The sequence below is a fragment of the Zootoca vivipara genome, chromosome 2 (genome assembly GCF_965207765.1).
Source record: "Zootoca vivipara chromosome 2, rZooViv2.hap1.1, whole genome shotgun sequence".
NCBI classification, from domain to species: Eukaryota; Metazoa; Chordata; class Lepidosauria; order Squamata; family Lacertidae; genus Zootoca; species Zootoca vivipara.
The window spans coordinates 20857182-20882077 of NC_142584.1; the positions used below are offsets into that span (position 1 = coordinate 20857182).

A 24896-nucleotide genomic window follows, 5' to 3' on the forward strand; every position below is an offset into this window, starting at 1 on the left:
ATGAGAGGTTGCTGAATTTACTCTTCTAGTTAAAATATTTTCACAAGTAGGCTCAGTACATTAGTAACAGGATGTGGTTTTTCATAAAGAGGATAGAAAATTGTTCCTGAAAAACACACATTACATTTTGGCCTTAATTCTGTAGAGGGAATATGTCTCTATTTTATCACTAAATTTAATACCTTGTTCTTAAAATGCTTTAATTTATTGTCTCCCAACACAGCCGTGAAATGTATACAACATCACAAGAATTTGAAGGGGTATGCTTAGAAAAAAAATGTTGCTAAGGCTGTGTTGTGATTATACCACAATCTGATCCAAAGATTTAGATCTGTTTCATATACAGTATGAGAAAATCCATACATAAAATATGTATGATTTAGTGTATAAAAATCATAAAGGTGTATATTCAAACTTGTAATACACAAAATATACAGATGATTCACGCATTACACTGAACACATTCGAAGTTTTTTCTCTAACGTATATAAAAAACATCCCATGTGGCAAACTTTAAATCTATAATGGTGTATTCTGTGGTACTGCTCAGTAATACTGTCGGCAATTTTTTTGCATTCATTCACTAAATCTGCTTTCATGTATCCCCTAACACCTTGGAACATATTTATAATGTGTCTTTGTGCTGCAGGGGAAGGGTATTCCAAAAAATTACTTCTTGTTGCACTGATGCAAGCCTTACCACTAGCTGAATGATGCTTGAATGCAGCTCATAGCCTGTACAGCACTTCCTTCAAATTTATAAGTAGCTTTTACATGCAAATACATGAGTTAAGGGTCAAACTACCAGTATCTGAGTGCTTCCTTGTGTTAATTAGTCTGTGTAAGTGTAACAGTTTGTGCACTATTACTAACTTTGGAAACACAAGATTTCTTTTGAAGTTTATATTTTGCAATAAAACATTTTAGCTTGGCATAAATTTATTTATTGATTGAAAAGGTAAATGTTTAGACCGCTGTAATATCAGCTTCTTACACTTGATACATTCCACCCCCACCCTTCTCAGAACGTCAGAGATGTGCCCTTTGGATCAAAAAGCTTTGTGAGCCTTCAGGTGCGGGCGCAGGTACTGTTGGTAGGAAGAACCGGAACTTGTATGGAAAGCTGCTTCTGCATATGCTGAAGAGAGGAGTGCTGGAGGGCCCCTTTACACAGAAACCAGAAACAGGAACGTTGAAAACTCTTCCTTCGTACATGGTAAATATGAAGTGCCTTACTATGGAAGGATAGTTGTTGTCATTGCATGAGCCTAAGGGCTTTTGATCCAGCAGGAGGCATCACGCTCACAAGAGGCGGCATGGTGTTTTTGGCAGATTCCCCCTTGCCCTGTCCTAGGGGATCCTCTCTAGGGCAATATTTTGGGAGTGCCAGGGGATGGAGAATCAGCAAAAATGGCTGCTTCTCATAGATGCCTCCCTCCAGTGCAGCTGTGCTAAGAACACTAATTGGATTTCACCCATAGTCAGCAAGTTAACATACCTATTTTGTATTTATGGGAATGCACACAGAGATCCTTTTGGGGTGGCAAACAGGACAAAACAATTTGGGATATGATTTTTTAAAAAATACCTTTTATTTTTGCTATTGTTTATTTTACTGTGCTAAATGCCATTCTCATAGAAGCCTAGGGTAGTTTACAGCGTAATAAAATACAATTAAGAGGTTTTTTTTAAAACTACATACGGATACTGTTGTTTGGACTGCCTTATGTTACCACACTGCAGGCCATATCTGTTCATGGAAACGCAAGTAGGGATGTGCCTCCTGATCTCAAAGCATTAGATACTTGGGCCTCATGCCACCCAGGGCTTTGTACACTGGTTCCAACACTTAAAATGGGGTCCAGTTTAAATTTGCTTGTCTACCTGAACTGTGGAACTCCTCAAAGTGCTTTACAGCTTGAGTAATTTGAGAATCTATTCTGACATAAGCTAAGGCACAAGTACTCGGGTGTGTCACTGGAACACAGATGTATGGTGTAGTTGGTCTAAGTTGCTGGAGAGTGTTATTGTTTGATGATAGCAAAATGTGTGACCATTTATGAAGGTTTTGTATTTCTGGCTCTTCAATATGAATATAGGAGATAATGCAGCATGGTAAGAGTCGGTGAAACCACGTGAGAAGTTTAATACAAAGTTGACCTTCAAAATAAATAGGAAAAGGTTACTCCAGTTGAGTCTGACATAAATTTTTGATTTTTTAAAATGATACTAAGCAAATGGCAAAGATAGCCAAGAAGCTGATAAATTGTGTTAAACACAGTCAATGATAAGTTAGAACTGAAAGTCAAGTTTCTAAAAGGTTACCGTAACACTTTCCTGAATATGTGTAGATGTATTTTGGTGATAATACATCACTTCTGCTGCATAGGTTCGGGAAACTCATAGTTTATGAAGAGAAGCTAGGAGATGTTCCTGGAAACTTAAAAGCTTTTATTTTAATGTAGTCTATCTACTTTGATGAACCAAATTCAGCAAGAGTGTGGAGCAGCAGCCCAGACGGTTTACCTGATTGGGTCATGGGAGAGCTGGGACAAAGTGATTCTAAAATGGATGAATCCTGGAAAGTATCTTGTAGAGAGGAGTCTGCTCTGGTAACCTCACCACTTGGACACAGGTAAGAACTGCTTTGCTAATCTACATAAATATAGCCAAAACTAGTAACACTGAAAAGAGACGCCTTTGAAGCATGTTAAAACATCACCTTGGCACTCACACTAAGAAATTGTGCTTATAGTGTAAATTGCGGAGAAGGGCCATAAAAGGCCTGGCTTGCACATCACATTAAATTATAGTTGAAATAAACTGGTTTAATGTGAATGTGCATGCTGCTGATACCACTTCTTCCTCACACCTGCTGATAAACTAAGTCATGGTCTGTCTTCATGTTATATCTGAACCTGGACTCGTGGTTTTTTCCTAGGCTTACTGCGGTAACCCAAGATTTGTTTTTGGATTGCTGCTCGTTGTTTGTTTGGAGAGAAAGAAATCATGAGGCAGGGCCTGCATGTAACGTTAAGCCAGACCATGGCTTTGTTCCCCAACGGTGTGGCAGCAGTGGTGAGGGACGAGCGAAGTGCTTATGATTTCAACAGCATGCATGATAAGAATGAGGTCTCTGTCTGCTTCATTAGGGCTTTTGATGATCTAGTGGGCATGCAAAAACACGGTATTCTTTTTCTGCCCTCATTTGCTTATTTTAATTTTGTAAAGCTCTATGCTTCTCAATGGCTAGCCCAAGATTTGTAAACCTATTCCTAGAAAGGTTTGCATTAGCACCCCCTTTCTCCCAATTATTTAAAAGACTTTTTAATATACATTTAGAAAGCCTTTGGCCTGTCATATCACCCTGATTTTATTATTTATTCTTCTTCTTTAATGCAACCAATGTCTTTGGTTGCCAGTATGGCACTTGAGTGTACACATGTTTCTGCGAAGGTCTTCCCTGGCGCCCACAGGGTCCCCTCCTCCCACTGAAATTAGGCTTCAAAGAAAGAATAATTTGCTGTATGCACAGTGGCAGTGTGTCAGGGCCATGGCAGTTTTCTGGTTTGCAAATGTGCCAGTGGGGCCCAGAAACAAAGACAACCCACCATGCATTAATGAGTGGAATGGTTCCACCAGTTACTTATTTTGTAGATTAGTTTTAGGCTTTGGATTTATAGCTGGAGCAGAGTTTAGTAATCCAACTCCTATTGCCTGATTCATTGTATTCTATTGTTGCTGGGTTTTGTTTTTTTAGGCTGAGTGTATTTTTCTATTTTTTGTTAGCTTCTGTGGGCTCTACAGGAGGACGTGGGGTATACAGTATAGTAATTACAGATAATTGCTCCTTGTTGTAAATGAATTTGAGATCCTGCGAAAGAAATAAAAGTAAAAGTCATTATACTGTGATTTTCTTTTGATGTTGGAATTCGCTGTGCAACAGAATGATAGTTTTTGCTTTTAACTTAGCTGGTGCTTGTAAACGTGGCTGTGCAACTTGCTTTAGAAATTCACTTCTGTTATGCTTTCTGTCTATGCACCTTATTTGAATTGTAGACTATAGTTCAGGTATAATGCTAAATAATGGTTTAGTACTTCTATAAACGGGACGTGGGTGGCGCTGTGGTTTAAACCACTGAGCCTCTTGGGCCTGCTGATTGGAAGGTCAGTGATTCGAATCCATGCAATGGGGTGAGCTCCCGTTGCTGTGTCCCAGCTTCTGCCAACCTAGCAGTTCAAAAGCATACCAGTGCAAGTAGATAAATAGGTACTGCTGCAGCAGGAAGGTAAGTGACGTTTCCATGTGCTCTGGCATTCATCACGGTCCTCTGTGCACCAGTAGCAGTTTAGTTATGCTGGCCACATGACCCGGAAAGCTGTCTGCGGAAAACGCCAGCTCCCTCAGCCTGAAGCAACATGAGCGCAGCAGTCACCTTTGACTGGACTTAACCATCCAGGGGTCCTTTACGTTTACCTAGTACTAGTGTGTGACGAAAGATTTCTGTTCCCACATTTGCTTCCCTTTGATTATGCATAGTTTGATATTGTATCTGAACTGACAAACTGATGTATGCTTGCCCTTAAAATCAGAAGCTGAAGCTGGTTTGTAACCCTGTTTTGAAAGGCAAGTGCAAATAACATAGCTGCCAAGTTATCCCTTTTTTTAAGGGAAATTCCCTTATGCTGAATAGGCTTCCTCGTGAGAAAAGGGAAAACTTGGCAGCTATGAAATAATTATTTGCCAATTTGGATATAATAGCAAATTCTGACTTCTGCAAAAGAGGAAGTAGCTAGTTGGGAATATGATGTGAACATAAACTCATTGCTGTAGCTCTGAACTATGATTTGCTGTTAGATATAACCCAGCCCAGAGAATTTTTCAGAGAACTGAAAGAAATCTGTGTTGGACTGTATTTTTAAATGAGGGATTTAGCACCTTCCCTCAGTAAGACCCTACAGTCCTGGAAACATATGTTGGTTACTCTTAATATTAAGAGTAAGGTAACTAAGAAGCATTGTGTGAACAAACTATTTGGCTCACTGCTACAGGAAATGCAAATATAAATTGGACAGTAGAGCCAAATAATTTTCAACCCCATTCTCTATTTCTAGATGCATATCTATAACTTGGAAGCAGTCCTTGGATACCAGTTTGACTTTCTTTGCAAAAAGAATTGTAGATTTTTGCAGTGAACTTTCTAGCGTTGCAGATGCAGTACTTGTTTGAATGTAATTCCAGTTTGTTTTGTTGGGACAAAATCTTTCGATTACTTTGTTTAGAAGGGCATTTTTCTTACTCTGATTTTCCTCCTGTGATCTAATTTAGCCTCCTGTGGAGATTATGGGTAAACAATTTTTTTTTAAAGTGTAACTTTGACTTAGGGCAAACAGTTTGGTAGGTAGCTAAAGTCAGTGTTTACTGGTCATGACCTGATTCATCATGAGTAAATATACCCCCTCAACAAAAGACGAGTGTTTTTTATTTGTAATATTTCACACATGTGCTTTTTATGGTGAGTAATTTATTGAAACTTGGAGCTGAAGTCTAATGCTGCCTCGAATTTTATAGCTCCTTGTACTTTGAAAAATCACTTTAATCTTAAAAGCTGTCCCCCCCCTTCAATATGTGTTTGATCATTGTTACTAAAAAATCTTTGATTAAAACCTTATTTGTGAAGCATTTCTAACAACATTTTACATTATGCTGTTTGTGTTCAAGGCTGCTTTTTATTATTAACGATGTAGAATCTGTAGCACCCTTTTCTTAAGGATGTATTAGAGAAATCTTGAATGCTTCATAAATACATCAAACTGTCCAACAGAACAGCCCGTCTAGTCTCTTGAACTTTTAAAAATGTCCAACTTAACCTTTTAAGGAAGGTACTCATAGCGCAGAGGGAGAAATGAGAGGTGGTAGAGGACTTCTCCAGGGTCCTTAACAGCTATCCTCTGTCTTGGTTTTTATTTTATCATTTTTCAGTCAGAGCTTTCCCTGGATATGCTGTTCCTGCATTCTAGCTGCTAATCATCTACCTCCACCCATTCAGGGAAGCCCTAAAATCCACCAATACATACATTATACCAGTGTCCTAGTTGGCATTTTTGGCAGGGTGAAACGTATTTAGGTATTACAAAAACCATCTCACATTGCAAGACTGTCAAACTGTTTACGAGACTGGGTGAACCATTATTTTGGTTACTAATCTATACAATTCAGCAAGATGATTCAGGACTTCTGAAATATGCAAGAAGGAAGGAATAGCTACATACGCAGGCAGCATTATTATTATTTTTTAGCACAATGGCTTGAATTGTTTTCTCATTATGCTCTAGAAATTGACCCACAACTGAAGTGGTAAAAAGTACAAATTATTTTCGGGAAGGCTATTGCTGGTTTCTTGGTGTAAGTGTTTGAAATTGTCAGCAGGTGGCGATCTTGTTCTGTAGAATAGACTAAAAATGGTTCCTTATTTTTTTTGCTAGCCAAGTTTTTTTGTAGGGTGGTCTCTGCAAGAATGTTATCTTGGTAGCTACTCTGTTTCCAGCTGAATTAGTTTATTTCCTGAAGAGCTTTTCTTACAAGTTAAGGACTCGGAAGCACTAAACATTATTGATCAGAAGAGAAACAATTGTTTTAGTCCAGAAATGGTTGGATGGGTAGAGTTTAGTAGAAAAACTCCTTTTTTAGGTCTTTATTGCATTTATTTACATAGGTCTATAGCAGGAAGGGGAAATGGATTGCCCTCTGGATTAATAGGACTTCAGCTCCCATCAGCCCTGACTATTGACCATGCTGGCAGAGGCTGATGGGAGTTAGAGACACACTGGAGTGTCATAGGTTCCCCATCCCTGGGGAATGTGGACATAGAAATTCAGAAAGCCTACCTTGTAAACAAGTCAGATCACTGGCCCATCTAGCTTTTTATTGCCTACACATACTGACAGTGATGTTCTAGGACAGGGTTTCCCAAACTTTGGTCCCCAGCTGTTTTTGGACTACGAGCCTCATTGTTTCTGACTACTGGTCTTGCTAGCTAGGGATGATGGGATTTTTTTACAAAAAGAAATGGGGAGGTAGGGTGATTTAAGCAGTAAAGGCAGGTGTGGCCTTTTTTGTTTTGTTTTTACAACTTTTCTTTCTTTAAGATTTTTATTCCACTTTAAGTGATGCAATCTGTAGCTAGCCAGCCAACCATAGTCCCCCACAGTGCCTTGGTTTGAATGACACAATGTCACAGGTAATGGAACATTGCTTAATGGCCTATGTTATAAACCTGCCAGGGACCCAGGTGGCGCTGTGGTTAAACCACTGAGCCTAGGGCTTGCTGATCAGAAGGTCAGTGGTTCGAATCCCTGTGACGGGGTGAGCTCCCGTTGTTTGGTCCCAGCTCCTGCCAACCTAGCAGTTCGAAAGCACGTCAAAATGCAAGTAGATAAATAGGAACCGCTACAGCGGGAAGGGAAATGGCATTTCCATGTGCTGCTCTGGTTTGCCAGAAGCGGCTTTGTCATGCTGGCCACATGACCTGGAAGCTATATGCCGGCTCCCTCGGCCAATAATGCGAGATGAGCGCGCAACCCCAGAGTCGGTCACGACTGGACCTAATGGTCAGGGGTCCCTTTACCTTTACCTATAAACCTGCCACTCCCACTTTCTGGCTAGCAGGAGTGAGCCACCATGGATTAGGTAAGGTTCTTCCGCCACAAAATATCACCATGACCACTTTAGGATCGCTTGACCAAGCAATAAACTTCCAACATGAAATGGAGCAAAATCCTAGCTAATATGCACCCATCTCAATGGAATAAAATCAGAATGGGAAGTCTAATTGATTGTAATTAAGAAGTCGTTCTTATAGCTAGCCCCTTTTTTGTAGCAGTACAGTTCATGGATGAAATATAACAAGATGTTATGTACATTTCTAGCATGTTTTAATAATTTGTTTAACAATTAGGAGAAAATAGAATGTTTAAAAATTTAAACATTAATGAAATATTAAACAGGATTTTTGTTTTTGTATTCATCCATTATTCAACCAAATAGGAAGTTTACTTCCTAGGTTTTCTTCTGAAATGAAAAGCCTGCTATATAGTGTATCAGATATGGCAGTTCGAAACTCTGTTCATCATTTATGATCACAGCAAGCTTGGGCTGGAAAGGGAAAGGAAGAGAACCCCCCCTTTCTGTTTAGCTCCAAGATTGAGCGTGCCTGAGAGCTCCCTGCATGGTTCATAAGGTTGTCAGGCATTTGGGGAGCTGCACAATTTTTTGGGGCCAAATCCTGTTCTTACCTGTCTGACATGAAGTGCAGAGTGGGTGACAGCCTCATGGGTCAAACAGAGAAGTCTGATGTACCTAGAGAGGTTCTCTACCCTGATCTAGAGATACAAAAAATCATCTGAGGAGCTGAAGGTATCTTGCCTTGCCTCAGGGAACAGTATAACCCTGTAAGATGTTCAAAGCAGTCTTTAACACAAATTTCAAACTCCCCCATCACAGTCAAGAATGTCACTGTGAGAAATACTATCCTGGCAGAAAGTGCAAAAGTAGTAATAGCTACTAAAGCTCTGGTGTCAATTGGCAACATGGTTATTCTTGAGTTGGAGGCTGGGATATTGAAAAGAAAATTCAGGAGCCAGCTGATGAAATTTGATGTTCATTATTATGAAATCCTATTTTTAAACAGAGGAACTTCTGTGACATTTCTCTTCCATGCAAATGATAAATGTTGGTTCAAAAAGAAGCAAAGCATTAGGGTGTTGTCGCAGCTAAGTTTAATTTTCCATGGGCATTACAACTTGCCACGTGGACTTGATGCTGGCCTGCAACTTGTGAATGCATAGTAAAGTGTCACAGGTACAAGGTATTTGGAGGCATTTATCTATGAAATCTTTCATCAATGAATTTTCACACGTTACAAATTGGTCACAGGTATTTGCAGGAAACCTTTTTTCCACTGTTTGCAATAAGTATTACCGTAAGTTTGACAACCGCCCATGAAACATTAGCTGTTTATGTGTAGTGCCACAGATGGGGAGAAAGTGGTATACACGTTTAAAGAAAACACTTATCTAAGGTAAAGGGACCCCTGACAGTTAAGTCTAGTTGTGAACGACTCTGGGGTTGCGGTGCTCATCTTGCTTTACAGGCTGAGGGAGCCAGCGTTTGTCCACTCCGCAGACAGTTTTTCCGGGTCATGTGATCAGCATGACTAAGCCGCTTCTGGCGCAACAGAACACTGACACCAGAGCAGCGCATGGAAACGCCGTTTCTTTCCCGTCAGAGCGGTACCTATTAATCTACTTGCACTTTTGGCGTGCTTTTGAACTGCTAGGTTGGCAGGAACTGGGACTGAGCAACGGGAGCTCACCCCGTCGGGGGGATTCGAACCGCCAGCCTTTTGATCAGCAACCCCAAGGCTCAGTGGTTTAGACCACAACCTCACCCGTGTCCCTAACTTATCTAAGTGTAACTTATCTAAGTTACACATAAATTATTGAGGTTGCTAAACTGTGACATTATTATTACCATCCTATACCTGGAGGGTGGTTCACAGAATAAAATATAAAACCACAAAGTACATAATCATAATCAAAATAAAAACAACAACCCAATAACCCCCACTCCCCCAAAAAACCCACATTTTAAAAGGGCACAGGATCCTCCTCACAACATTTAAAGTAAGACAATTAACAAACCTATACAAGAGCCACCTGTTGGAAAGGCCATGAACTCAGAAATGTCTGCAGCAATACTTATTGGCAACCAAATTGGCTGGGTCCCTTTCTGATACAAAGACAAAAATAGCTTTGAAATGGGAGTGGGGTGGGGGTAAACTTTGGTTGTTGAGTAGATGTAATATGAGTGCTTCATCTTCTGCAAGGGGAAGGCCTGTATCTAATGTTGGAAACGGGTCCTCTTTGCTGAGTTTCATCTTCTTTCTTCTTGGTGCTGTTTCCACCGCTGACGTGCTTCCAACAGGAGGTTGTTTGTCCATCCCAGAAAGCAACCATGGCTTTCTGGATCAGCCTGTTGGTCAGAGCCCATATATTAGTCAAAGGTCTGGAAGGATGCTTGGGTCACAGCTTTCAGAAACGAAATAACAAGAAAGCACTTAAACTTATATACACATGTGGTGGGAATGCACAGCCATTAAGGAATTTTGGAATTATATCTATAATGAATTTAAAAAGTTATTTAAGTTCTCATTTAAGAAAAAACCTGAAACCTTCCTCCTAGGCATAATGTCATCAGAAATAAAAAAAAGATGGTAGACCACTTTATATGTACACGACAGTAGCAGCCAGGATGAATACTTTGATGGTGTTTCCTGCTTGGCAGGGGGTTGGACTGGATGGCCCTTGTGGTCTCTTCCAACTCTATGATTCTATGATCTTAATTGCAAGAAACTGGAAAAGTGATAAAACACCTACGATAAATGAGTGGCAGGTCCAAATGATAGAGTATCTGCAGTAGGCAATGATGACAGGGAGAGTCAGAGGATATCCAAAACAGAAAGTACAGAAAGAATGGAAAATCGTTAAAGAATACCTAGAAAACTATTGTAATAATAAACATCTCCTGGCAGAACTAGAATGATTCTTGTAAAATAAGAAACATAATGCTTTGGCTATCTGATAAAAATAAAGAAAGTAATAAAGTAATTTGGAACTGTGTGTGAAAGAACAATAGAAATAATAATACAATGAGTCTAATTGGAAGTTAAATGTGTTTATTCTTTTGTCCAATTCTTTTCTTTATTAATTCCCCCCCCTTCTCTCCGTTTCCTCCTCCTTTGGTTCTTTTTCTCTTTTTCACTTTCTTCTTTTGGTCTTCTTTCTGATCTGCTAAGAAAGTGATAAAGTTAAACATGAAAAGTTGACTAACTCGAAGTGATGTTTTGTAGTTTGTTAACTATTGTTAAAGATGGTCAACTGTAATCAATTGATGTTTTAGTTATTGTTGATTTATTGTTATTGTCGAATCTTAAAATTTATATTAAAAGAAAAAAGCACTTAAACTATCAGTGGCATGCTTCTTGATTATTTTTGTAGGGAGGATCAAGGCACTTAACAAATAGTTTAAGGTTAATTGGAATGAAATAGTATTAGCTAAGACATAAAATATTATGTAAAGAAGCTTGCAAATGTTACATTGGTCACTATGGAATTACCTAGTATAACATAATCTAGGAATATAATATCCCTGGATGTTCAAATGGCTGCAGCTGCTCCCCCTTTGTTTAATGGCTTTATCTTCTATAATGCAACATATTTTATGTTTTGTTTTAATTTCATATGGCCTTTTAGTACCCTTGTGATGGAAAGGCATGATAGAAATACAGTGAGGGGAATAAGGATTTGATCCCCTGCTAAAATTGCCCGTTTGCCCCCTGACGAAGAAATGACCAGTCCATAATTTTAATGGTAGGTTTATTGTAACTGTGAGAGAGAGTTTCTGGGGGTTTTCCTGTTGTTATTCTGTCTCTCACTGTTACAATAAACCCACCATTAAAATTATGGACTGGTCATTTCTTCGTCAGAGGGCAAACGGGCAAATTTAGCAGGGGTTCAAGTACTCCCCCCTTACTGTATAAATAAACAAATGATTTTTTGTAAATTGCTTTGGGATGCCTCATGGAAAGTGATATACAAATGAAATAAACAAACAATAGTTTTCAGTAAGCTCTAATTGGTTTTTTAATCCCCCCCCCACCAATAGGGAACAATATACATATAATGGGAAGCGAGCACTAAAGTCCCGTTCTATGAGTCCACTTCATCTGCCAGAAGAGAACAACTTTACCTCAAAGACACCAGTAAGATTATTTTCTATTTGCAGTAAAATTTCTCGAATGATCAGTTTTTATGCTGAGACTCATGAACCTTACAGGCAAGAAATTTGTGATAAATAGGAGAAAAACTGACTAGGTATTCATACATAGACTAGGTATTCCAGAAATGTTGCATGCCTGCTCTGTTAGTGGCTAATGTGTTGGGACTTCTGCTTGGATTAATAAATTGCCTGAGCAACTTCAATATGTGATCTTCCTTGAACTGGAGCTAGAAAATGAATTTCCAACACTGGCCAACATTTCCTTGTTAGGAATGATAAACTTTTTGCTTTGTTGCTTCTCCATGTTTGCTCCAGCTATAACATTTCATCTGAACATTTAATATTCTAGGAGGATCGGCACACACACAAAATGTCTTTGGATGACAGTGACCTTGAAGCTCGTCTCAACAGTTGGAATCTTGGGGTAAAATAAACATGCATTTCTTTGATTTGCTGGCTTTAGAAGAAAATGCATTTGTAATTTAGTCTCAGCACTCAGTATGGTCACTAAGAGTCTTTTTAGGCCTGGTTCTTATGTCCCATTAAACTATGGTTTAAAATAGTGGGACTGTGAAGTCCCTATTGTTCTCTTCTCCCATCTTTTCTTTGGTTTGTTTCCTCCGCAGCCTGCCAAAGACTGGCCTTGTATTATATGTTTCCCGTAAACAAGCCATGAATCGCCAGCCCAAAATGAATGTTGGTTTCTGCTTGTGGTGTGTTTTGGGGTAATGAACCATGAGCCATGGTTGGTACATAATGCAAAGCAAGCCTCTGGTTAGTTTCCTCTCTGGTGTGCCAAAGAAAGGAGCAGGAGAGGAACACAATGGGGGCTTTCAAGCAGTGTGCATGAGGCATTAAGCCACAGCTTATCTTTAACATTTGGTTTAATGTTATGCATCAGCCATAATATTACCATGGAAAGAAATTGGAATAAATCTTAAGAGGCTTTGAAGATTCAGATAGGTAGGCTATGAAGGTTATTGTTTTTGACACATCAAGGTAGGCTGAAACTGAGGCATCCCATTTGCTGAAGAAATGATGCCATGGATTCATAACACTACAAGGGATGTTGTTAAGCTGAGGGAGGAAGAAAGAAAATTCCCCCACCTTTAGAATATTTGCATAAGTAAATACTGTAAAGGGAGCCCAGCTGGATCAGGCAAAAGTCCATCTCGTTCAATATCCTGCTTCCCAAGGCGTCTTAACAGATACCTCCTGGAAAATCCAGAAGCAAGGCATAAAGCCAAAGCTTTCACCTGCTATTGCTATTCAAATTTGTTATTTGATCAGAATTTTAATGTCATTGGTCCTGGAGAACCAATGTAGACATTGGTGCCATCTATCTTTACATAAATGTCTCCAGCCCGCTCTTAAAACAATGTAAGCTAGTTGCCATTTTCAAATCTTACGGCAGCAAATTTCATACATTAATGTTGTGATGCATGAAAAAGACAAACACGCCCTGAATTTCCTGACTATCAGTTTCCTAGCAGGGAGGCTCTCTCTAGCCATTCCTCCACACCATCCACTATTTTACAAATTTTGGTTTCCTCCTCCTACCCAACACTTTTCCCAATCCAGTAAGTTCCAAACATCATAGCCTTTTACTATAGATAGAGAAGGGGTTTCAGCCTGACGATATTTTCAGGAGGAGTGGATGTGCTGGATCTGGTCAGGGTGGAAGGTATCCTGTTCCTGTTTTGCTTTTGCTTTATAAAATGTTTTCCATTCTTCTGACATCGGTGGAAGGAGAGAAGTGCGGTTGTAGTTTTGGCCTTTGTGGGGGCAGGTCAGAGAAACAATGGGACTGGATCCTGCAGATCCAAGGCCTCTCCCAATCTGCCTGTGACACACCCCTTTTTATCCTCTACTGCAGGCACCCCCAACCTTCGGCCCTCCAGATGTTTTGGACTACAATTCCCATCTTCCCCGACCACTGGTCCTGTTAGCTAGGGATCATGGGAGTTGTAGGCCAAAACATCTGGAGGGCCGCAGTTTGGGGATGCCTGCTCTACTGCTATGGAAATACAGTTCGTCTCTGCTGGCAGATCTTTCTCCTGCAATAATGGGTGTTTCTCTGAGGGCACAAGTGCTTTTCTGAAGGGGAGCTTCCCTCTCTGCTGGAGGAGCAATACATACTTCACTTCAGTCACCCTTCAGCTGACTAAAGCCTGTTTTAGGAATGCTCCCTAAGATCTATATTTCAGTATTTTGATTTAAAGTGTATGCCCCCCCTTTTAACAGCTTCTCATCTAATGATCAAAGACTGTAATCAACCACCAAAACCCATCAAAGGGGGGATTTGCCATTGACTTTATTAGGAAATGGACTGTTTCCCAGTATTCTTCAATAATATTCTTTTTGTGTGTGTTTACAATAACAGTAGAATGTTTTTGTTAGCATCTAATGATGCATATGTGCATGCTTAAGCTTGTTTGTTGTAGTTTCTGAGATGTCTTGTTCTGAACATCATGCGGAGAAGCAAAATTTCCAGAATGTTTGAAGCTGTGGGCATTTCTGCCCTGTCACCCCAAAAACCTGATTTTTTTGGTGGTGGTGGTGGAGAAATATATGCACTGGTTACTCAAAGCTGAAATGCTTTAACAACATAATGTATTATTTTATAACCTAGTTAGGACATAAAATTGTACCGTTTGGCATTTAGGAAAATTAAATGAAAAAGCCTTATGTTTGGTATAAGCAAAATTGCTAATACTGTACACAGTTGTAGTTGACATTCTTTGTGAGTCTTGCTAAGAGCTTTGTTCTCACCCGACTTCCAGATTTTTCCTCCTTGGCTTTGGCACACACAACAGGTCTCTTGCAGTTTCTGCTCCACCTCCTTCTGAATTTTTTTCTCCAGGAAGGCAGGACAATCTCTTTCATAGCCAATTGAGAGAGAGGTGTAAAAGTTGACTGCAAAGCCCAATGCAAGTATAAAAAGACAATAGAAGCAGGATGCTTGTGTCCCATATCTCAAAACTATAATAAAGGATGGTCCTTTTCATGAAGATGGTAGCAACTCCTAAGTGCAGAAATGTTGGATTTTAGCATTATATATGTCAGTATTATCATGCTCTAATGGTGTAAGATTGCTGTACATAAAACTTCAAAAGCATCATTTTCATTCTAAAAAAAACTTGATAGGATTTTTTCTACTGTTTTCTAAACTTTCTTTCTTTTTCTTTTTTTAAATCCAATTAGTTTTTCCCAGGTTGTCATTTGCAAATATCAGACTTAAAAAGACAGCAAGATTTCTAAATTTTGATGAAAACTTATTAGGGGGTATAAAAAGGGGGAGAACCCCTAATATTTCCATTTCCCTTTGGCCTTCACATCTTCACTCACTTGGCCACAGGTTTTAGAGGAAGAAAGAAAACTCAGTTGACAAGTGCATAAACACTCCATACTGGTTCTCTCGGTGGCTTTTTCCTGATTTTAGGTCACCAGATGTTGTTGAACTGCAACTCTTGTCATTCTCAGCTAGAATGTCCAGTGGTCAAATATGGTTGTGGTTCAACATTATTTGGAGACCCAAGATTGAGGAAGGCTACTTTTGAATAAGATACAGTGGAACCTTGGTTCCTAAACGAAATCCATTTTTGAAGCTCATTCGGCTTCTAAAATGTTTGAAAATGGAAGCATTTACTTCCGGGTTTTCGGTGTTCGGGAACCGAAATGTATGAGAATGGAGGCGTTTGGGAACCAAGGTTCCACTGTAATGATGTTTTGGGAAAGTCCCATGCTGAAAGCATTGGCACTGGATTGTTTGTTTTTTTGAAGTTCAGACAGCCTAAAAAATGTATGGCTCACATTTGCTTTTGTGTGTTACTGAGACGCAGATCAAGGAGACAATCAATGTATTTATTACAGTAAGATGAAAGGGATTGGCTGATAAAATGCACTAAATACTATATTAAACAGTGTGGCATATTCTCACACATTCGTATTTGCATACAAATTTAGTGTTTTTCTATTGATCTTTTTAACAATTGACTCTAGTTCTCAAGACTGAAGCAAGTAGATGTGCTTCTTTGATTAGATAGGTAACCTAATTGGATTTTCTGCCTCCCCTTCTGGCTGGCTCTGCCTTTGACCTCATGGTTTCTGACTCTTGGTCTGTTAATTGCCAGAGTGTTTCACGTGGTTTTGTATAATTGTTGCTGTCCCTGGATAGCAAAATGTTTCTTGTAGCACCAAAATGAGAATGATGCTCTTGAAAGAGTATTTTCCAAGATGCGAGAACTTGGGAATCCAGTCCTGTTCTCATGTATTACGGTAGTTGTGCAGGTTGTAGCAGGATTAAGTGCTAGAAAGAACAGGTTTAATTCAGGACCCAAACACTTTTTACATAGTGATGACATTGCAAAAGATTAAGGCTTGGAGGCAGCTGAACAGCCCTAGCACTTCCTGTGAAACCTAGATTTATGAGGAAATTAATCTGATTACTTCGGATTAGTTACAGTTCAGACTTAGGGGGCACCAGCATGTACTCTGATTCTACTCAGAAGATGGTGGTGGAGATTGATGTAGTGTCTATGTTAGGACAAGTTACAGATCGGTTGTCACAGAGGCACTTTTTGGGCAGCTTCCTCTTCAATATAAGCTGCTGCCTCCACACACCCAATAAAAGCAAATGTGTTTATGACATATCTGTCTCTTGAGATAGAGGATAGTGAGATGTTTTTAAGAGGCAAGTGCTTCCTGGAAGTTTTTAGAAACCAAATTGTGTTTTTTAAATGGATAGTGTAATGACCGAGTTTGGACCCATTATACTGAAAACCAGGTGTGGTCATGCCAAAGTCACATTCGGTCCATCATCTTGATTCAGAATGGCACCTGGCATCCAGTTGTCAGTGGAAACCCCCCAGCTTGGGAACCCTCATGCCGAATTTGGTGATGTTATTGAGACAGCCAAAATTATGTCATAAAACATGCAAAGTTAAACTGAAGTGATATTTCGGTTTGCCATCTTGATTGAAAATGGGATCCAGTTTCCAAACGTTGGTGAAGACCATTTTCCCCACCTTGGGAATCCTTTTCCTGAGTTTGGTGATATCTCAAGAGATGTTAACTCAGAGAACAAAGGGGGAAATGAACAGACAAACTGTTCTATACAATGTATAGTAAAGGGACCCCTGATCATTAGGTCCAGTCGCGGATGACTCTGGGGTTGTGGCACTCATCTCGCTTTACTGGCCGAGGGAGCCGGCGTACAGCTTCCAGGTCATGTGGCCAGCATGACTAAGCAGCTTCTGGTGAACCAGAGCAGTGTGCGGAAACACCGTTTATCTTCCTGCTGGAGCACTTTGATGTGCTTTTGAACTGCTAGGTTGGCAGGAGCAGGGACCGAGCAATGGGAGCTCACCCCGTCGCGGGGATTCAAACTGCCAACCTTCTGATTGGCAAGCCCTAGGCCCTGTGGTTTAACCCACAGCGCCACCACTGTATAGTGGTTGCACTAAATATTGGCATCTATTTGCAAAATGTTTCATCATTGATTAATCTAGTGAAAACATGTGTATTTTAGTGTTTCCAAACCTTTAATAAGTATATTACCATTATATTGCCGTCATGATTATGCTTGGTTCTCTTAGATTCACTAAACTGTGCTCTTTTGAGATTTTTCAAATATGAATGCACTGAATGGGGTATGCCCATGGAGAATGAGGTCCACTTGCAAAACAAGACTCCCTCCCCAGAGCAGATTTAGGAGGTTCAGGGTAGGAGAGGGGGGAAAGTCCCATTTAATTCAATAAGTTATAATTAACCATAAAATCTAAAATCTCCTGTTGAAATAAAAAGGTCTGTGTTGCTTTATAGGTTTTTTAATAACTTTTATTTAATTTCTGTACTGCTTAATATATTAAACACATGTCTAAGAGGTATGCTGAAAACTGAAGCAACAACAGACAACTTAAATAAAATTTTACAAAAAAGGTTACGACAATACAATGTTACTAATATATAAAAATCAATATCAGTTCAGGGGCATAGGAAGGGAGGGGCAATCCACTCAGGGGGGGCAGCGCCCTCTCCCCACCTCCACCGACGCCCCGCTATGCAACGGAGCCTCCGGCAAACATCCCCAGCGCCGCACGGGGATGAAGCCGCTGCAGCTACGAGCGGAGGATCCCGGGCGGCAGCATCCTCGCGTGGCGCTGAGGTCTGCTGGTGGCTCCACCGCGCAGCACGCATGCGCGGAGCTGCTGCACATGGTGTATGCGTCACACGCTTCCGGCGCATGTGTCGTGCGCGCATGACGCATGCGTTGTGTGCGGCAACGCACAAAAGTCTCACAACAAGAAGAGTTCCTGGAAACAGCTGACATCACCTTAGTCTCTCATACTAGACTTACTTTTTATGAGCAGGCCCAAGGTGGATGATATTTCCTCAAGCTGCCCACAGCTGTGTTCCATTCAACTGCACTCTCCACACCTACCCAGTTCCAGGTACAGCAAGTTTGTTGAGTTTCTCATTGGGTCCAAAGGATGGGGAAAAGGCCCCTTTCCACTCACAGCTCTTTCTTTACCCTCTGCCCTCTCCTCCTCCTCCATCTTATTGGATACTGATTGCTGCTATGAGACATGCATGCATCACAGCCAAGAAGTTTTCTTTACTCAGCCTGATTAGGAATGAAAAACATGTTCCAGCTTAACTGTTAAGGGTCCTTGCTAGCATGCCCTGCTTCACACATTTTTATATTCAGTGTTCTACCGATGGACTTCACCTGTTGGTTCTTTTCTTCAGAGTGTAAATATGTTTTCCTCCTGTTCTCGTGTGCTGGTATTATCCTATGATTTTATTTACAAATTATGGTTATATATTCTAATCATGTTTTGATACATTTTGAAACGCAGTAGACATACGATCTTGACTAATTTAGCTTTTCATAATTGAAACTCTAATAGAAGATGATTAGTGCCTCTTCCTAAGCTTTTATTAACTTATATCTGAATTGATACAGGACCACTGCAGATTAGACTTTGTTGTCTAGAATTTAAAATTGTAATGTGTAGTAGAAAAGACTGACTGTCTACTGTTCTTTGGAGGAAAAGTAGTGCTCTGTTGGCAAGCCTATACATACTTGGGTTGCAACTAGTTTTGTTATTTTTTGCGTTTATTTTAGTATCCCAGATCTTACTATTCTGGCTTGCAAATAATATTATGCTAAGTAGTGTTGAAATCTCTCTGTTAATCCTTTCTAGTGGGAGTGAAACTATGGATAGTTCCCAGCATCTGTTCTACCTTATGCTTAATAGCTGCTTTTGCATGATGCTTTCACTAACGGAAGGCAAAGGGCAACACACCAAGATTCTGAATTTTGAACTTCACCAATCCTGTTTGGCCTACTTGCCAGTTCAATTTGTATGTAAACGAATCTGTCTGTGCTGTATGTGTACAACATGCACAACATCTTCTTGACACCAGTCAACAGGGAAACAATTACTCCCCACTCAAATACTGAACCAGTGTGTGGATCCAGACTTTTTAGAACAGACTTGTAGAAATCCATGTGGCTTAAGTTAGTTGTGAATTTCCTGTTCATTTCAAAGGGTTTTCTCTAAGCATGCCTAAGTCTGGATTCAACTCAAAATTAGTCATTATAAGGAATGGCAGAGGTTTAAATAAAGCAGGGATGGAGAGACACACAGGGAAAAGTGTCAATTTTAACAATGGCAGGGATTTGAATAGAGCAAGTAGGAAGTGACACAGGTCCTAGGTGGCAGTTTAAAACAAGGTTTGAGTACAGCAAGAAGGGAGTTTGGAAAGGCTCTGCTGTGTTAATTTTGTGTGTGTTATCACTTCTCTTTTTTAAATTGTTTGCTTATTTTCTTGAAAAACAACCTCTCAGTGTTTCTCTATCCCTACTTTACTAGAACATCTGTTGTTTGTAACAGCCATTTTTTCCCTTTCAGTGCACCTCCCTTCTCACTGTACTCAAACGTCTCCCTCTTCTATTCCTCAGCTGCTACATGTGAGTGGGATAAAGGATACAAAGCCCTCAAATACACCAGTGTTTCTCAACCTTTTTTGGGCCACGGCACACTTGTTTCGTGAAAAAAATCACGAGGCACACCACCATTAAAAAAGTTAAAAAATTTAACTCTGTGCCGCCCTATATTATAATTATGACTGTAAGAAACACTTGCCAAATATTGCTTTCCGGCGGGTTAGCGCTGTGTATTGGCAGCCGCCAGGCTCGTTTGCACTGAGCTTTGGGAAAGAGGAGGAGAAATATTGCTTTCCGGCGGGTCAGTGTTGTTTATTGGCGGCCGCCAGGCACGTGACAATGCAAAACGCCCTTCTCGTCGCCGCACGTCGCGGCACACCAGCCAGCGTCTCGCGGCACACTAGTGTGCCACGGAACAGTGGTTGAGAAACACTGAAATACACCATAGCGCCTTCACACAATGTATTTCACTCTTGGTGCTGTGTATTGTCTTCAACGTATAGTTCCAGATTCAGTGTAGTAATTTAGAACATAATTTGTTAACAATCATATATGTACAACATCCACCAGCTGAACCTAGCTTTCTCTACTGACCCAACAAACTGGCTGATACAGCAATAAACAACATCATGGGCTATGTGCTAAGGGGGCTGCAGAATAGGAGAGGACAAAGGCATATAAATGGGGTGGACTGTGTGCAAGAGAGTGCTGGAAAAATGTGGGAGGAGAAGGTGAAAATTGGGGTGCAAAAAAGGAGTACGGTAGGAGGGGATAGTGGCTTCATATTTGAGAGGAAAGTGAATCAGGTGCTTAGTAGTTGCAATGTGTGAGGGGAGGAAGATGCAGGAGGTTACCATGGGGATGAATTGTTTGCAAGAGGAGCTGCATAAAAGGAACTGAGAGTGGGAGGCAGGCGTGGTCATGGGGTAAAGATAAAAATGGGTACAAAGCAGGGTTGCACAGTAGAAGTGGCTTCAGAAATGGGGTTGGAAAGGTGAATAATGAGCTTAGTAGTTGCATGGGGTGAGAAGGGGAAGTGTTAGGGGGTTAATGGGAGAATGACAGTGGGGTTGGCAAGCAGAGTGAGCTGGGGTGCAGCTCCTCAAGCAAAATACATAAAAAACCATTTTTATGTGCATATGTGTGCATGAATATATATTACATATATAACATTATTGCGAATATTCAGTTGTAATATGTTGCTTGTCTAGCCTGTAGCATAAGTAATGGGAAGATTAATGAATCTTAAACCTTTTACATTAAATCTTTCCACCCAAGTCTTTGCATCTCAGAATACTTCAATAGGGTGCAAAAACAGCCATTTCCCACAATTTGGCAAATATGCTTCTGTTTGTATTTTTTTGGAACTTAACATATTTTATGTTTGCTTGTGTGCCACTTTTTTTAAAAAAAAATGGGTGATACTTATTTTGACAGCCTTTTTTACTATAGCATTACTGGGGAAATGAGAAATTGTGAGGATGAGTAGCTGGAAAGGAATGAGCATTCAGACACAGTGCGGTTTGCAGATCAGTTTGAGTGAATGTAATCCATAAGCTTGTGGACTGGAGGAGCATTTAATTTCAAAGTGCTGCTCCCTCTCTCTCTCTAAACTGGAAAATGCAAGACTTTGTGTAAAGGAACCACTCAGCCACATTCTGTTCATTTGTAAACAAGTGATGTTTACCTTTCCCACTTATAGCCTTACTTTATTTTAGAACTAGTTTATTGCATTTCATGCCAAATAAAATATGCAAAGCAGCTGTCAGTTTTCATTTCCATTAATAGCTGCATGTTTATTTGCATACTTCATTTTAAAAAATGAAAACTTTTAAAGAAATTAAGTGCCTTTTATATGAGGGATGGGGATATGAAAAATATATGTCCTGAATACTTAATCCCGTGTTAATCAATTTCTATAGAATACTCATTGGATTTGGTTCTGTCTTCATAAAGGGAAAGCAGGCAGGAAGATGTTTAAGACTATATATTATATTCAAAGTTTTATAAAGTATTTTCAAGCCAAAGTGCTATACAATATAATGAAACCAAAGATGGGTCCCACCTACAACATTACAATATTGTCAGATAAAGACCTGTTTTCATGCTAAGCTTTAAAATGGCCTTCAGGTGATCCTTGTTTGATGGAACTAAATTTTACTGTACTATTCATCTACATTGGCTAAATGGGAGACACTGTAATTTGTTGGACAGGACAGCTGAGTGGTGGTAGGAACAAGTCCTTGAAGGTTTATCTAAGTAGTTGAAGTTTTATCTAAAAACAGAGCTATATTTTTGCCTTGAGTAAACTCTCCTCCTGCCCAAAATGCAAGATACAGAATTTGAAAATAAATAAGCACATAAGAAAATATGTTAATCCCTCACAACATCCCTTTAAAAATGTGCACATTCCATTGCCTCAATTGCTGGCCTGAATCGAAAGGAAGGCTATCTTCAGTCCAAAATCACTAGTATTTCAAAACCAAATGGTTACAGCAGTATGGAGGAAAGAAGCAGGACTTTATTTGATCTTGATTGTTGTGGGGATAAAAAGGGGGCCATCAATATAACCTTGAGGTCCTTGGAAGAAAGAAGGAATATAAATGAATGTCAGGGAGACACCGTGTACTTTTACTCACGTCAAACCTTTTAAAACTTTTGTTGCTTTTGGATCTCACCCCTCGAGGGCCTCAGGCAGGGAGTTAATGTTACAACTATCCTGTGAGGTAGTTTATCTGAGGGGTTGTGACTTACTCAGCCAGTAAGTTTGAATCCATTTTGTGATCTTTAGGATATGACTTTCTTCTAAATGAGGACATTTCTATTAAACTAGGCATCTTGGAACTCACCTTTTTTCTGAATGCCATCTTTGAATATTAACAACATAATCGGAAAGATCTATGTATATAACCTCTTGCAATGCCTCTCTTTCAGCTTGAAAATCCCAGATATTTACGTGAGAAACCTATACCATTGTCACTGGTAGGTTGCATTTTTCTATTTTGCTTTGTAATAATTTCTAGGCTACAATTGCCCCAAAGGCAATGCGAAGTTGACTTTTTAATTTTTTCAATAGATGTCACCCAGGATAGATATGAGGAAGCACAATACTTCTCAAGAGGAACAGACATTTTCCCGCATGTTTGAAAAGGAGGTAATGTATATATATATATATTACTTATCGGGCTAACAGTCTCTTTTTTGTGTGTGAATGTGTGAATGCCTGTGAAAGCAGTAAAAATATGAAAAACAAAGGGTTGGATCCAGGGTTCCTATGAGTAAAGTTCAAGAAGCTTCTTTGGATGACAGGCACAGTGCTAGAAGTGAAATACAGCAAGCCCTTTAAATATGATAAATGATGCTTCAGAACAGCCACCTTCAATCTCAGGCTCCTATTTGCTACAGGTTGGTGATGATCATTGAAAGGGAGGGGAGGCCATTTTTATGGATTCCCTCTATAGCCTTCTGCCCCACCTCCCATGCTCTACCAGAGTGTCCTTACAGCATTCAAGCAAATACTTTTTGAGAGGATGCTAGATCTTCTTCCAGTAAATACTGGAACCGTTTAAACTAAGGTTACCAGACGTCCCCGTTTCCCAGGGACAGTCCCTGGATTTACCAAATCAGTCCCCTGGCAAAATCCATTGAAGTTGAAAAGTGTCCCCAGATTCATTGAAAAAAATCTACAGGTAGTAACCTTAGTTTAAACCATAGCTGCCAAGTTTTCCCTTTTCTCGCGAGGAAGCCTATTCAGCATAAGGGAAAATCCCTTAAAATAAGGGATAACTTGGCAGCTATGGTTTAAACCCAATGACCCCAGTCCATCCTGGTGAGGTGCTTCAGAAGGATTCCATCTCCCAGGCCAGAATATCCACTAGGGCACCAAGGCAATTTTATCACCAAAGTGAGGCTGTGGAACCTGATAGAAATGGATTCAGGTAATCGCTTTCTTCCAGGAAAACCAATTTGTGATTTAGTAATCTGGTTTTCAAAGAAAAGGCACAAGAAAGTCTTTGGATCCTGGCCACTATTTGAACAGAGCCTGATTGCGTTAAAGAAATAGTGCCCTTGGTTATCTGTAGAACTAATGAACAGAAAGTCGTACTTGAATATTAAAGAACAGAAACTTGGCAAATAACTCATTTTATACCGAAGTTAATATAACCTGCTCTTGGACTTCTGTGGTTTTCTTTAAAACTGCAACATGACACATGGTTATATATTCATAAGTTCTACAGAAGTCGATAGAACTTAATTATGTGTAACTCTACAGGATTGCAGCCAGTGTTTTCATAGATTAATTCAGGGAATGCAACCTTTTTTTTTAAAGTATAATAGCAAGTTGTTCCATTTGGGGGTGGTTTTTTTATAGTTTTGAGTCTATGTTGTTCTTGCTGGTGGCTGCTATTCTGGTACTTGCTCCCTTTTGGAATATATTATATAGAATAATTAAAAGTGACTGCTCCCTTTTGATGTCTTTGCCATACATGTAATGGAATCTTTATTTTCTGAGATGACATCTTGGTATTGAAATAAACATCCAGATTCTACCACATGTGTACATTTAAAGGAAGGAACCTCTCCTGAACCTGTTCATATACTGTATCTTAAGATTATTCTTAAATTTGTTGTGGTTTTGTGTCTCTTCCACACCCTGAGTTATTTTTTGTTGTCTGACGATAGCTCACATGTATTTTAGTGTGTGGTTTCTATAAGAAGCTTGCAAATACAACATGCTTTGGTATGTAGTTTAAGATGTGACTAAATGGCAACCTAGCTAAAAATGAACAGACATACGTAGTAAGCAGTCCCATGGTGAATGTATTGTGGTTTACCTTCTGCCTGTCCCACCCCAAAGTGTCAATACTTACTATGCAGAGTTGAGCTCAACTTTTCTGCTGAAGAGATGGCAGTGTTTTTCTGTACGTACATTTGGAATTCTGAACGGATTCATAATGAACTTGGGCTTGGGAAGGAACATTTGTGACTAAAATACGTTCATCTTGTATACAAGAAGTTCACCTATAAATGTGTTGCTCTCTTCAGTTTGATAACTTTGTGATGTCCTGCATTCCTTGAAGCTAGGATCAATAATTTCTTGTA

At 39.8% G+C, this 24896-nt stretch overlaps 1 protein-coding gene across 6 annotated transcripts in view; it reads left to right on the forward strand.

The window, feature by feature from the left end:
• The window catches only part of CEP112 (centrosomal protein 112), a 206747-nt gene that overhangs the window by 5257 nt on the left and 176594 nt on the right, over positions 1-24896 (forward strand). For all 6 annotated transcript variants that reach the window (XR_015947984.1, XR_015947985.1, XR_015947983.1 and 3 more), the window contains 6 exons: positions 1026-1216; positions 2466-2635; positions 11726-11822; positions 12189-12263; positions 22728-22775; positions 22870-22947. Coding sequence is in view for 3 of the 6 variants with exons in the window: in XM_035104026.3 (XP_034959917.2) it covers positions 1026-1216; positions 2466-2635; positions 11726-11822; positions 12189-12263; positions 22728-22775; positions 22870-22947 (659 nt within the window). In the remaining 3 variants the exon portion in view is untranslated. The remainder of the gene's footprint in view (positions 1-1025; positions 1217-2465; positions 2636-11725; positions 11823-12188; positions 12264-22727; positions 22776-22869; positions 22948-24896) is intronic.